This window comes from Lepidochelys kempii, chromosome 1, assembly GCF_965140265.1.
Source record: "Lepidochelys kempii isolate rLepKem1 chromosome 1, rLepKem1.hap2, whole genome shotgun sequence".
Lineage (NCBI taxonomy): Eukaryota > Metazoa > Chordata > Testudines > Cheloniidae > Lepidochelys > Lepidochelys kempii.
The window spans coordinates 205,617,356-205,631,805 of NC_133256.1; the positions used below are offsets into that span (position 1 = coordinate 205,617,356).

The 14,450-nt window shown below is 48.9% G+C and overlaps 1 protein-coding gene across 2 annotated transcripts in view; it reads right to left on the reverse strand.

The window, feature by feature from the left end:
* POLQ (DNA polymerase theta) overlaps positions 1-14,450 on the reverse strand; it is a 134,880-nt gene that overhangs the window by 52,731 nt on the left and 67,699 nt on the right. For both annotated transcript variants that reach the window (XM_073309856.1, XM_073309867.1), the window contains one exon: positions 10,745-10,988. In XM_073309856.1, coding sequence (XP_073165957.1) covers positions 10,745-10,988 — 244 coding nt within the window. The remainder of the gene's footprint in view (positions 1-10,744; positions 10,989-14,450) is intronic.

The following is a 14,450-nucleotide window of genomic DNA, read 5'->3' on the forward strand; positions in this document are numbered from 1 at the left end:
TTCCACAGCATGAACCTGCCCCATTAGCACCATGATGCATGCACTGGCAGAGCCCATGCTTTCAGAGAAATCTGTGTCCATGTCCTGATCACTCACGTGACCGCGCTGACGTCGCCTCCTCACCGGTATCACTCTGCCAGGTTCTGATGCTGCATATACTGCTGGATAATGCGTGTGGTGTTTAATGTGCTCCTAATTGCCAAAGTGAGCTGAGCGGCCTCCATGCTTGCCTTGGTATGGCGTCCGCACAGAAAAAAGGCGCGGAACGATGGTCTGCCATTGCTCTGACAGAGGGAGGGGCGACTGATGACATGGCTTACAGGGTTGGCTTCAGGGAGCTAACATCAACAAAGGGGGTGGCTTTACATCAATGAGTATTTCAGGCAGGACTTCACGGAGGGTTCCAATAAGAAATGGTGCACCTAAGTAATTGTTCTTATTGGAACAAGGAGGTTAGTCTGGCCTCTGATTGATACATGGCTAGATTTACCTCGCTGCACCGTCTCTGTGAGTGACTGCAGTGTGACCTAGAGGAATGAGTCTCCTAGACAGGGGAGGGGGGGAAGCAAATGAGTACAAAACAAATCTGGTCTATTTCTTGTTTTGATCCACTCCATCTATCTTTTACATCTTTGGCTGGCAGCAGACGGTGCAGAAGGACTGCAAGCCATCCACATCTCATGGCTGCTCGGCAGAAGACGGTGCAGTAGGACTGCTAGCCATCCTCATCTCTTGCCTGCCTGGCAGAAGATGGTACAGTACGACTGCTAGCAATCCCTATCACCTGCCTGCTCACCATAAGATGGTTCAATAGGACCGACTGCAGGACTAAAGAGAATGACCTGGTCAACTCACTCCAAATTTAGTCCCTGCGCCCATGTCTGCCCAAGCGCTCCTGGCCGACATGGCCAGGAGCACCTTGGACATGACGATGATGGCTACCAGTCGTATTGTACCGTCTGCTGCCACAAGGCAATGGGTTGCTGCTACTGTGTAGCAATGCAGTACCGCATCTGCCAGCACCCAGGAGACATACGGTGACAGTGAGCTGAGCGGGTTCCATTCTTGCCGTGGTATGGCGTCTGCACAGGTAACTCAGGAAAAAAGGCGCGAAACGATTGTCTGCCCTTGCTTTCACAGAGGGAGGGAGGGAACGGGGGCCTGACGATATGTACCCAGAACCACCCGCGACAATGTTTTAGCCCCATCAAGCATTGGGATCTCAAGCCAGAATTCCAATGGGCAGCGGAGACTGCGGGAACTGTGGGATAGCGCCCCACAGTGCAACGCTCCGGAAGTCGACTCTAGCCTCGGTACTGTGGAAGCACTCCACCGAGTTAATGCACTTAGAGCATTTTCTGTGGGGACACACACATTCGAATATATAAAACTGACTTCTATAAATTTGACCTAATTTCGTAGTGTAGACATACCCTCCCTGTGACAGTCTGAGGCCCTGTTCTTAGGCTAAGGCCCTTGGCTAAGCAGCGGAGGCAGCCATAAGCTGGGAAGCGAACGGTCACATCCTCACATTCCAAACTTGTCACATTGAAATAAGGTGCTATTGGGCTGTTAGGAATACAATCCTGTCCTGATAATGCCTATTGCCTCCAGAGAAAGGGAAGTGCCTAGAAGATGTAAAAGGAAACTTAGTCTGATAGCATCCTGTCTGGCAAGAACTCACTTATCAATTGCTGGGATGTGAAATCCTCACTTCTGTATTGTTTTGTCATTATAGTTCCCACTTTGCTATTGTTTATTTGCATGGTCTCTGTGTGGTTCTGTGATTGTTTCTGTCTGCTGTATAATTAATTTTACTGGGTGTAAACTAATTAAGGTGGTGGGATATAATTGGTTACATAATCACGTTACAATATGTTAGGATTGGTTAGTTAAATTTCAGGAAAATGATTGGTTAAGTTATAGCTAAGCAGAACTCAAGTTTTACTATATAGTCTGCAGTCAATCAGGAAGTAAGGGGGGGGAAATGGGAACAGGGAATGGGGGTGGGGAATTGGAATCATGTTTTGCTAAGGGAGGGAATGGGAACGGAATGGGGGTGGGGAAATTGGAATAATGTTTTGCCAAGGGGGGGAAATGGGAACAGGGACACAGGTAAGGCTCTGTGGTGTCAGAGCTGGGAAGGGGGACACTAAGGAAGGAAACTGGAATCATGCTTGCTAGAAGTTCACCCCAATAAACATTGAACTGTTTGCACCTTTGGACTTCAGGTATTGCTCCTCTCTGTTCATGCGAGAAGGACCAGAGAAGTAAGTGGGTGAAGGAATAAGCCCCCTAACATTGTTCTACTATGTCAGCTCACAATTAGCACAGTCCTGAAAGCCCACTATGTGGGGAGTGACCATTAATTTAAATGAGTGCTATGCACAAAGGAGCTCAAGGTGAACAATTAGGATTTTTTCATAGGGACAGCTGTTTACTAGGAAGTGGATCAAAGCCACCAATATAATTTTCCTTTGATGTAGTCCATACAAACTTTAGAGAAACTGCGGGTAAAAACCAGTTACTTACCTTCTCATAACTGTTGTTCTTCGAGATGTGTTGCTCATATCCATTCCAATTAGGGGTGCGCGTGCCGAGTTGTCAGAAAGTTTTTCCCCTAGCACCACCAGTCAGGTCGGCTGTGGAGCCCCCTGGAGTGGCACCTTCATGGCGCTCAATATATGACCCTGCCGACCTGGCACCTCCTCAGTTCCTTCTTGCCAGTTACACCGACAGAGGGGAAGGCAGGTGGGTTTGGAATGGATATGAGCAACACATCTCGAAGAACAATAGTTACAAGAAGGTGAGAAACCGTTTTTTCTTCAAGTGATTGCTCATATCAATTCCAATTAGGTGACTTCCAAGCCTTACCTAGGCAGTGGGGTCGGAGTTAAGGAACTGCTGATTGTAGCACTGCTCCGCCGAAAGCTGCATCATCTCTGGCATGCCGGACGATGGTGTAATGAGATGTGAACATATCTACTGAGGACCAAGTTGCTGCCCTGCAGATTTCTTGTAGTGGGACCTGGGCCAGGAACAGAGCAGATGAGGCCTGAGCCCTTGTGGAGTGTGCCGTAAGAGCCGGGGCTGGTATTTTGGCCAGCTCTTAGGACGTGCGGATGCATGACATGATCCGGGAAGATATTTTTTGAGACGACACCAGGAGTCCTTTCATCCAGTCTGCCACAGCTACAAACAACTGGTTCGACTTTCTGAACGGCTTAGTGCGCTCAATGTAAAAGGCGACTGCTTGCCGAATATCCAGGGAGTGCAGCCTCTGCTCACGGCTACCGGCATGATGCTTAGGATAAAAACCAGGCAGGAAAATATCCTGACTAGTGTGGAAGCGTGACACAACCTTAGGAAGAAAGGCTGGGTGAGGTCTGAGTTGCATCTTATCCCTATGGAAAACCATATGAGGTGGGTGTGAGGTAAGGGCCTTTAAATCAGACACCCTCCTTGCTGAAGTAATGGTGACAAGAAAGGCTACCTTCCAGGACAGATAGAGAAGGGAGCAAGTTGCCAGCGGTTCAGATGGGGGCCACCATTAGCCTGAACAGGACCAGGTTAAGGTCCCAACCAGGGACAGGCTGCCTCATCTGGGGATGTAGCTGTTCCAGACCCTTGAGGAACCAATCAACAATAGGGTTGGCGAAGATGGAGTGTCCAGACACTCCCTGGCAGAAAGCCAAGATAGTAGCGAGGCATACCTTTAGGAAGGACGCTGCCAGGCCTTGCTGTTTCAGGCGCAGAAGGTACTCTAAGATAAGAAGAATAGGTGCCTGGAGAGGGGGTGTATGACACGGGTCACACCAACAAGTACATCTTTTTCACTTTGCTAGGTATGTGGCTCTAGTGGAGGGCTTCCTGCAGCCGACTAGGACCTCCCTTACCTGTTCTGAGCACAGAAGCTCCATGGGGTTCAGCCATGAAGCTTCCAAGCCATGAGGTGGAGGGACTGCAGGTCGGGGTGATGCAGATGACCATGGTCCTGAGTGATCAGGTCGGGAAGGAGAGGCAACGTGATTGGGGTGTCCACTGACAGTTCCAGGAGTATGGTGTACCAATGTTGTCAAGGCCACATTGGTGCCACCACAATTATCTCTGCCCCATCCCAGCGGACCTTGAGTAGAACCTTGTGCACGAGAGAGAAAAGGCATAGAGTAGGCGGCCTCTCCACAGTAGCAGAAATGTGTGATTGAGCCCAGGCTCTGTTTCTGGAAGGAGCAGAACATCGGGCACTTTCTGTTGCTCTGGGTGGCGAACAGATCGACCTGGGGAAACCCCAACCTTTGGAAGATGAAGTGTATGACATCCGGCCAGATGGACCACTCGTGATTGCGGAAGGACCTGCTGAGGTGGTCCGCCAGTGCGTTCTGAACTCCTGGTAGATAGGATGCTTCCAGGTGAATGGAGCGGGCTATGCAGAACTCCCACAGCTGGAGGGCTTCCCGACATAGAGGAGAGGATCGGGCTCTATCCTGCTTGTTGATGTAAAACAGGTCAGTGGTGTTGTCCATCAGAACTGCTAAGCACTGACTTTGTAGTCAGGCCTGAAAGGTCTGGCATGCTAGTGGCACTGTCCTCAGCTCCTTGATGTTGATATGTAGGGAGAGCTCATCCTGCGACCAAAGGCCGTGCATTTGGAGGTCTCCCAAACACGCTCCCCATCCCAGAGGTGACGCGTCCATTACTAGGGACAAGGAAGGCTGAGGGCTGTTGAAGGGGACTCCTTTGCACACTATCCAAGGATCAAGCCACCACTGACTCGAGCACCTGCTCCGGGACCGGGACCACTGAATTCAGACTGTTGCATCCTGGGCGATAGGCTGAAGCGAGGCACGCCTGTAGAGGCCTGAGCCTCAGTCTGGAATGCCAAGTCACGTAAGTGCAGGCTGCCATGCGGCCGAGGAGACACAGGCATCCCCTTACTGTGATGGTCGGGTATTGTCAGAGGCTTGGAATCAGGACTCTGGCAAAAGTGATCTTGCCTGAACCAAGTCCAACACTGCTCCAATGAATTCTATTCTTTGGGTCAGTGCCAAGGTTGACTTGCTCAAATTGAGGAGGAGAACCATTCTCTCGAATGTGGATCTGACCAATCAGACTTGAGACTCCACCTGCCCCCTGGTGCGGCCCCAAAGCAGCCAGTCGTTGAAGAAGGAGTTTACCTGCGCCTGCATTGACCGACATGCGCTTGGTGAACACATGGGGGGCTGTTGAAAGGCCAAATGAAAGGGCCGTAAATTGATAGTTTGTGGTTGACCACGAACCGTAAGAATCGCCTGTGTGCAGGCCGAATAGCTATATGGAAGTATGTATCTTTCATCTCGAGGGCGGATCTAGTCTCCCGGATCCAGAGAAGGAATAATTGTGCCCAGGGAGACCATGCGGAACTTCAACTTTACCATGAACTTGTTGAGTCCTCGCAGATCTAGAATGGATCTGAGACCTTCCTTGGCTTTGGGGATTAGGGAGTATTGGGAATAGATTCCCTTGCCCCAGAGTTCCTGAGGAACCTCCTCCACTGCTCCAATGGCAAGGAGCACCCATGCCTCCTGGATAAGGAGTTGCTTGTGGGAAGGGTCCCTGAAGAGGGATGGGAAAAGGGAGGTGGGAAAGAGGGTAGATGCAGAATTGGAGAGAATATCCCACTTCTACCATATGGAGAACCCAGCGGTCTGAAGTTATTTGGGACCAAGCACAGTAGAAGTGGGACAGACAATTCAAGAAAGGTGGGGAAGGATCCGGAGTTGAGACTGGCATGCCATCCTTGGGCGCACCTTCAAAAGGCCTGCTTGGAACCCAATGATGGCTTAGTCAGGCCCAGACCCTGGCCCTGGCCCTGCCTGGGCTGGGGGTGGGAAGGCTTTCATTTGCCATTCCTGCCCCTTCTCCTGTAAAAGGCCTGTCTTAGCTGAGGAGGATAGGAGCCTTGCTGCTTCTGCTGAGGCTTGAAATGTTTATGTTGGGTTGCAGGGGTGTGCATACCCAAGGATTTCATGGTAGCCCTGGAGTCCTTTAGGCTATGCAGCCTAGAGTCAGTCTGCTCCGCAAACAGACCTGCCCCATCAAAAGGCAGGTCCTGCATGGTCTGTTGAACCTTGGGCAGGAGTCCCGAGGCCTGCAGTCATGAGCTACACCTCATGGCAATACCGGAGGACAAGGTGAGTGCCGCTGAGTCCGCAGCATCCAGTGAGGCCTGTAAAGAGGTCCGTGCCACTGCCTTGCCCTCCCCTCTATCGCTCAAAACTCCTCCCTGGACTCTGTTGGCACCAGCTCCTTAAACTTGAGCATCAAGTTCCAGGAGTTGAAGCTGTATCTACTCAGAACTGCCTGCTGGTTGGCAATCCTGAGTTGCAACCTCCTTGTGGAATACTCTTTGCGCCCCAATAAATCTAGCGCCTGGCATTCTTGGACTTGGGTGCTAGGGCTTGTTGTCTTTGCTTCTCCTTTTCATTTACTGCAGCCACCACCAATGAGTAAAGCTGCGGTGTGTGAAGAGCTATTCGCACCCCTGAGATGGGACAAAATAGTTCCTCTCAACACCCTTCGCGGTGGGAGGGATGGAGGCCGGGGTCTGCCAAATGGTCTTAGAATCACAGAATATTAGGGTCATCTAGTCCAACCCCCTGATCAAAGCAGGACCAACACCAACTAAATCATCCCAGCCAGGACTTTGTCAAAACTGGGCCTTAAAAACTTCTAAGAATGGAGATTCCACCACCTCCTTAGGTAACCCATTCCAGTGCTTCACCACCCTCCTAGTGAAATAGTTTTTCCTAATATCCAGCCTAGACCTCCTGCTCTGCAACTTGAGACCACTGCTCCTTGTTGTGTCATCTGCCACCACTGAGAACAGCAGAGCTCCATCCTCTTTGGAACCCCCCTTCAGGTAGCTGAAGGCTGCTATCAAATCCCCCCCTCATTCTTCTCTTCTGCAGACTAAATAACCCCAGTTCCCTCAGTCTCTCCTCTTAAGTTATGTACCCCAGTTCCCTAATCATTTTCGTTACCCTTGGCTGGAGTCTCTCCAATTTGTCCACATCCCTTCTGTAGTGGGGGGACCAAAACTGTACACAATACTCCAGGTATGGCCTCACCAGTGCCAAATAGAGGGGAATAATTACTTCCCTCGATCTACTGGCAATGTTCCTACTAATACAGCCCAATACAGCCTTCTCGGCAACAAGAGCACACTGCTGACTCTCATGCAGCTTCTCGTCCACTGTAATCCCCAGGTCTTTTTCTGCAGAACTGCTGTTTAGCCAGCCAGTCCCCAGCCTGTAGGGGTGCATGAGATTCTTCCTTCCTAAGTGTAGGACTCTGCACTTGTCCTTGTTGAACCTCATCAGATTTCTTTTGGCCCAATCCTCCAATTTATCTAGGTTACTCTGGACCCTATCCCTACCCTCCAGCATATCTACCTCTCCCCCCAGTGTCATCTGTGAACTTGCTGAGGGTGCAATTAATCCCATCATCCAGATCATTAATAATGATGTAAAACAAAACTGGCCCCAGGACTGACCCCTGGGGCACTCCGCTTGATACCGGCTGCCAACTAGACATCGAGCCGTTGATCACTAGCCGTTGAGCCCAACAATCTAGCCAGCTCTCTATCCACCTTATAGTCCATTCATCCAATCCAACCTTTTTTAACTTGCTGGCAAGAATACTGTGGGAGACGGTATCAAAAGCTTTGCTAAAGTCAAGATATATCACATCCACTATTTTCCGCATATCCACAGAGCCAATTATCTCATCATAGAAGGCAATCAGGTTGGTCAGGAATGACTTGCCCTTGGTGAATCCATGTTGATTCTTCCTGATCACCTTCCTCACCTCCAAGTCTTGGCACTGGCCTGTATGGTCTTGATGACGGGTAGAGCCACCCTCGATGGGCCTTCCGGGGCCAGTATGTCGACCATCAGGTCCTCCAACTCCACCACCTCCTCGGCCTGCAAGCCCATATTTCATGCCATCCTGCAACGGTGGTCCTGGCGGGTATGGCTGTATATGGGGGGCAGTCCAGAGATGGAGGTGCCTGCAATCACCTCGTCTGGGGAGGATGAGGAGGAGGCTAATGGGGGAACAGGGTCCTCCTGACCCTTTTGGTCTCCAGGAGCCTCCTGTCGTGCCTCTCTGTCAGGGCCATCCACACCTGGATCAGGCTCAGGAACAGGTGTTAGTTCCAGGGGATGTAGTGCGACCAGTACCTCCTCAGCACCCCTAGAGGTGGGACGACTGGCTGATGCCTTCAGCAGCCGTGGTTCAGAGGTCGCCAAACAGGAACCTTTGGATTGGGTGCCCTGGGCCTGGTGGTACACCCACATAGTCCAAAATGGCCACTGCACTAGTCCTTGCCACTGCACAGGCCACCACCTCAGGTCTTCCACAGCCTGACCAGAGCCGGCCCCGCTCTGAGTATCTAGACCCTGTCTCAGAGTCTGAAGAAGGGGATCGGGACTGTGATGGCCAGGGCGGCACTGAGCGGCGCTGCGAGGCTGGAGAGCGGTGCCATGATCAGGGTTTGTGCGGGGATGCGGACCAGTGCTGGGATGACTGGTGCCGGAAGCGGGACCTGCTGCACAATGGGGAATTGGTGTGAGGATTGGAGTCACGATTGGGAGGGCTAGCGCAACCTGGAGCAGCGCTGCAGGTGTGACTGCGCCAGGACTCTGAGGAGCGGTGCTGAGGGATGGAGCATTGCCAGTTTGCCTCGAGACGGTGCCACACATTGCAGTACTGGAGGCTTGACTTCAAGGACCGGGGACTGCAGTGCCATTATGGCAATGAGGTCCCTCATGGCCTCAAAGGTGTCCAGGGTGGACGGCAATTCCATCTCCTCAGTGACCTGGCTTGAGGAGTCCAATGGCACCGGACTCGACGGTCCCCCTTTGTGGGGCCGAAGTTGGTGGTGCCGGCTCCAAAGTCTTTGGCCCCAGGTGCTCTTCTCTGGGACACACCCCATTGGCTGGCTCCAAAGGGGTGGGTCTCTGAGTCAGAGATCCATTCCTCCCCTGCTTCCAGTGCTGCTTCTGCATCAGGAAATGGGAATGCCACAGGTCTCTCCCAGAGTCCTTCCATGGTGCCACTTCTACCACTGCCGCCGGGGCGCTGCGCACCGATAAGCTAGGTGCCGGGTCTTGCCATGCCGATGTAGGTTGCAGTCTAAGTGCTGCCTCCATAAGGAGCTGCTTGAGGCAAAAGTCTCCCTCCTTTTTTGGTCTGGGGCAAAACCCTTTACAAATCCTGCATTTGTCCATTTAGTGTGCTTCCCCCAGACACTAAGCAAGCATCGTGCGGGTGGTCGCCCGTTGGCATGGGCTTATTGCAATACTTGCAGGATTTGAACCCTTGGGATTTAGGCATAACCCAAGTCCCAAAGGGGAACACAGTAGGGGTGAAAGGGAAGATCCTCCCCACCCCCAACAATCATCTGCTGTAACCGAAAACACTAAAATTAAACTTAACGAGGCTAGGAATAACTGTGAACTAAACTAAAAGCTAGGGAAAACGAGGAGAGCGAGTCACCACAGTTCCAACGACCGTCACTGGTGGTAAGAAGGAACTGAGGAGGCACCGTGTAAGCAGGCTCATATATTGAGCGCCATGAAGGCGCCACTCCAGGGGGCTCCACAGCCAACCATAGGGTGCTGCTAGGGGAAAAACTTTCCGACAACTGTGCACACAGCGCGCACACACCTAACTGGAATCAATATGAGCAATCACTCGAAGAAGAAACCATGTTCATGTTATAATGGAACACCTAACAACTATATCAGTTTTGAGTGTGAGAACAGGCTCTCTGCAGGGATTTAACTTACTTCACCTGCGTAGACATGCCGTATGGGTTACTTTTTGAATGGACAGAAACTTTTGCTTTATTACAGTGTTAGTTTGGCCAATGGTTTAGTTTAAAAAGGTACCTCAAGCACAAACTTCACAAAACCCCCACAAAGCATAGTGGAATTACACCAGTAAAATAATTAGCAGCCTCTTCAAGTGACAACTTGCATTTAAATAAGAAATGTACAGATACCTCCATAATTAATACGGCTCTTACTGGGTATGCAAAATTTAATTTATAAGTTTCTAGTTGGCGTTCCTTCTGCTGACAAACCAGCTCACAAATTTACAGTTGTCCAGTTAAATCTTTACAATAGTACTCTGTACTAGCAGTTTTCTCTAACATAACACTAGTAAAGGATCTCAGACTGTTACAACACAGGATTAATCAATTAGAACACTCCTGATGAGAAGAGAAGTATCATCCCTGTTCAACAGGGGGTGAAACAGACACTGAGGGTAAGTCTACACTGCAATAAAACACCCGTGACTGGCCTGGCTCAGCCGACTAAGGGCTGAGGCGATAAAACTGCAGTGTAGACATTTAGGCTCTGACTGGAGCCTGGGCTCTGGAACCCCAAAAGTGGGAAGCGTCCCAGAGTCCAGACTCAGCTCCACAGCCCAAGCCAGCTGATAGATATTTTAGTGCAGTGTAGACATACAGTACTCTGACAGATAAAGTGACTTTCCCAAGGCTATACAGTGGGTCAAAAGAAAAGTAAGGAACAGAACTCAGGACTCCCAAACTCATCCTATAACCACCACATGCTCTAATTCATTAGAAGTACTCTTGGAACTATATAGTCAAGACTGAATAACTTAACTCCATTTATAGTGGAAAAGAATGCACTCAAACAGGTGTCCAGGTTGACAACTTGTTGATCTCTCTCACCTTTTGAATGGTACAGCATTCTTCAGGGCAGTTTCCACTTCAGCAGTATTTCCTTTAGCAAGATCAGCCACTGTGATGAAGCCAGCATTATAAAGAGCTCTGGCATGCTGCGCATTCAGCAGAGATACCCGAACCAGGTCACACAGCTCCCTCTGGACACCAAAGGTGAGGCGACTCTGGAACTGGGAGAGCAACTGTTCCATGTTGTGCCATCCCAGACGGTTAGAGAAAACTGTTACCATCCCTGGAACATGAAAATTACATTCTGTTAGGCTTAATTTAACTTCAATTCTAAAAAGTTAGATCCATTTTCCTCTGTAATATTAGTTTGAACATGCAAAAATAATATAATTTAAACTAAAAATTATCTCTTTACAAGTCAGGCAGCATTCTTGATTCCCCAGTATAATAATACTCTTATGTTGCTAAATGTCTTGACCTATGCTACAGTCAGAAAAATGCTGTATAACCAGGAAACAAGCTGTAGCCTCTGTATGAAATATTTGATCAGGAAATTGCCAATACAGAAGTTCTACTCTTTAAGATGACAACATTGCTCCCTTTCTACTCTATTATCTTAACATTAAATTGCAATTAAATAGAGACTGACAGACGTGAGACCTTGGAAGCACAGAAACGTCAAAAGATATGTGCCAACATTACAGACAGATTATTCATAAATTTTTATATCTATCTATAATTAGTTAGATATCCATCTTTGTGAGCGAATGATGGTATTTTAACTCCACAGAGCAGGGTGGGAGTTCCCAGGACAGGCAAACAACTCCAGAGAAGAACTGCACATACTAGTTCAGACTGGGTTCAAGAGGCCCAGCAGACAAAGAATGGACTTTTGGTATAAAGGGGAAGACTGAACAGTGTCAGTGATCCTCTCTGATCCTCCAACTGACATGAAACTATAACTAAGAAGGCAAAACCTTCTTGGAAGGATTTGAAGGACTTTGGCAACATATCGGGGTCTCCATGTTGCAAACTGATGACACCTGGCAAGCTTAGCATGTTGCATAGATTGTCTATTGGCTTGTGCTGTGTTTCCTCTGTAATGTTTTGTTCTGAAATAAACATACTATGCTCCGTCACTGGCTGGCTAGTCACTGGTATTAGTAACCCTGCCATTATCCCTTGAGGGAGAGTGAACCACAGGTGCTGAACTAAGATCAGACCCACTAGGGCAGTGCTCTCCAACCTTTTTACACCCAAGATCCCTTTTTGAATTTAAAGGCAACCCAGGATCTACTGCACCCCTTCCCCAAAGCCCTGCCCCACTCACTCCATCCCCGCATCCTCACTCACTTTCACTGGGCTCGGGTTCGGAAGTGGGTGCGGGCTCTCGGCTGGGGCCAAGGGGTTCACAGTGTGGGAGGGGGCTCTGGACTGAGCCTGGGGCAGGGGATTGGGGTGCAGAGGGGGTGAGGGGTGCAAGCTCTGGGAGGGAGTTTGGGTGCAGGAGGGGGCTCCGGTCTGGGGCACAGTGTTGGAGTGTAAGAGGGGTGCAGGCTCTAGGAGGGAGTTTGGGTTCAGGAGGGGACTCCAGGCTGCGGCAGCGGGTTCGGGTACAGGAGGTGGTACAGGGTGCTGACTCTGGGAGGGGGGTCAGGGTGCAGGAGGGAGTTTGGGGTGCTGGCTCTGGGGGAACGTTCAAGGCTGGGGGTTGGGGTGCAGGAGGGGGTATGGGGTGCTGACTCTGGGAGGGGGCTCAGGGCTAGGGGTTGGGGTATGGCCTACTGCCAGGCAGCACTTACCTTTGCCGGCTCCTGGTCTGTGGCGCAGCATGGCTACCGCTAAGGCAGGCTCCCTGCCTACCCCAGCCCCAAGTCATTCCTGTAACAGGCCAACATGCCCCTGCTGCCCCTGGGGGCGGGGGGCATGTGGCTCCACGCACTGCTCCTCTCTGCAAGCACTGCCCCTGCAGCTCCCATTGGCCACAGCTCCCCATTCCTGGCCATTGGGAGCTATGGGGGCAGGGCTTGCAGCCAGGAGCAGGGCACAGAGGGAGATCCCTGGGGCTGCGGGGCCACGCTGGCCGCTTCCGGGAGTGGCATGGGGCCAGGGCAGGCAGGGAGCCTGCCTTAGTGGCAGCCCTGCTGCACCACTGGAGTTGTGATCAACTGGGAGATCCTCTAGGATCTACTAATTGATCGCGATCGACTGGTTGGTGACCACTGCGCTGAATAAACACAATGAATTGCAGGGGGACTGCAAACCTAAATCCCCTGTCTCTAGAGAGAGGTGCCACAGGTCCTTGCCCATAAAGAGGTGACAGTTACAGTCCTGAAACCTAAGAGGGAGCCCTTCAGGATATCATGGAGGGGGCAGAAGTGCAGTTTACTCCAAAAACTGTGACCGGGACCATCTAAGCTTACATCCTAGTATAAAGCTATTATTTCATTTGTGGTTCAAATTCTAGCAACCACAGCTATTAAAAGAACAATTCAAGCATCGAAACTCATGAAGTGCCAGAGTTAAGACTGAATGTACATCCTTAATTCTGCCCCTGGTGCAAATATAAATATTACAGGGTTTAATTACCTAAAACACATACTATTTTCTCAATATATTGTATATATTTTTTCTACAATACTACATACATATGTAGGATTTGGCTATTTTTTTATTCTTGTACTCAGACTATAACACCTGATTTTTCATAGACTATCTTCTCAATAATGTATGCATTTTATTAATTTTATTAGTCCTAATGTACTAATACCTTCAGCAGAAAAAATTTTCTTTGGAGACACCTCTAAGCAATTACCGTGGTAGCACTCTCACAAGCCATTTCTTTAAAGAAACACACTGATTTATATTGTGTATTTCATAAGGTTTGTTTTGTTTTTAAATGTCTCATATAGAGAAATATCCAGGTTTTGGTAGGACCTATCCTCAAACTATTTTAATAAAGTTCAGATATTACCTTTCTCCAAACAGCAGATGTACTTTAAAATAGTGTTAAAATATTTTTTATGAGTGAAAATTTGAGTACAGAATTTGTGTTTGTAAATCACAGATCTGAAAGTTATCAATATGTTCCTAACGAGGCAAGTCCAAGTAAAGTGAAAAATATTTTTTTCCAAAACGTGATTTAATTGGCATTTCTAGGTGCTAAATATTTAACTTTATTTAAAAGCCTACAACTTTAATTTTTTTGAGTTGAAAATTTTCAAAAAATTCTGATTTCTTATAGAGCACCCTTTAAATAGTATGTCCAGATTTTTTTAAAAACCCTTTAAAAATTAAAAGTTATCTTGTTAGCTATTACTTCTAACTATAGTAGTAGGTACATAATTCTCAGACAGAAATATGTCCCCTTACAACATATTATTGTGATTGCAATTAGATATATTAATGAAGCATCATTGATAGCTATGTAACCATTCAAAAGGAATTCGCAAAAAGAAAAGGAGTACTTGTGGCACCTTAGAGACTAACCAATTTTTTCATGCAGTTGATAGATTTCCACTCCATACGGCTAAATGCAGTGCCTTGCATAATGACAGGTTTCAGAGGAACAGCCGTGTTAGTCTGTATTCGCAAAAAGAAAAGGAGTACTTGTGGCACCTTAGAGAATTGGTTAGTCTCTAAGGTGCCACAAGTACTCCTTTTCTTTTTGCAAAAGGAATTGTAACTGAATTCCAAACTCCTATATATGTCAGCATGTTTTCACTACTTTTCTATGTTATACTTC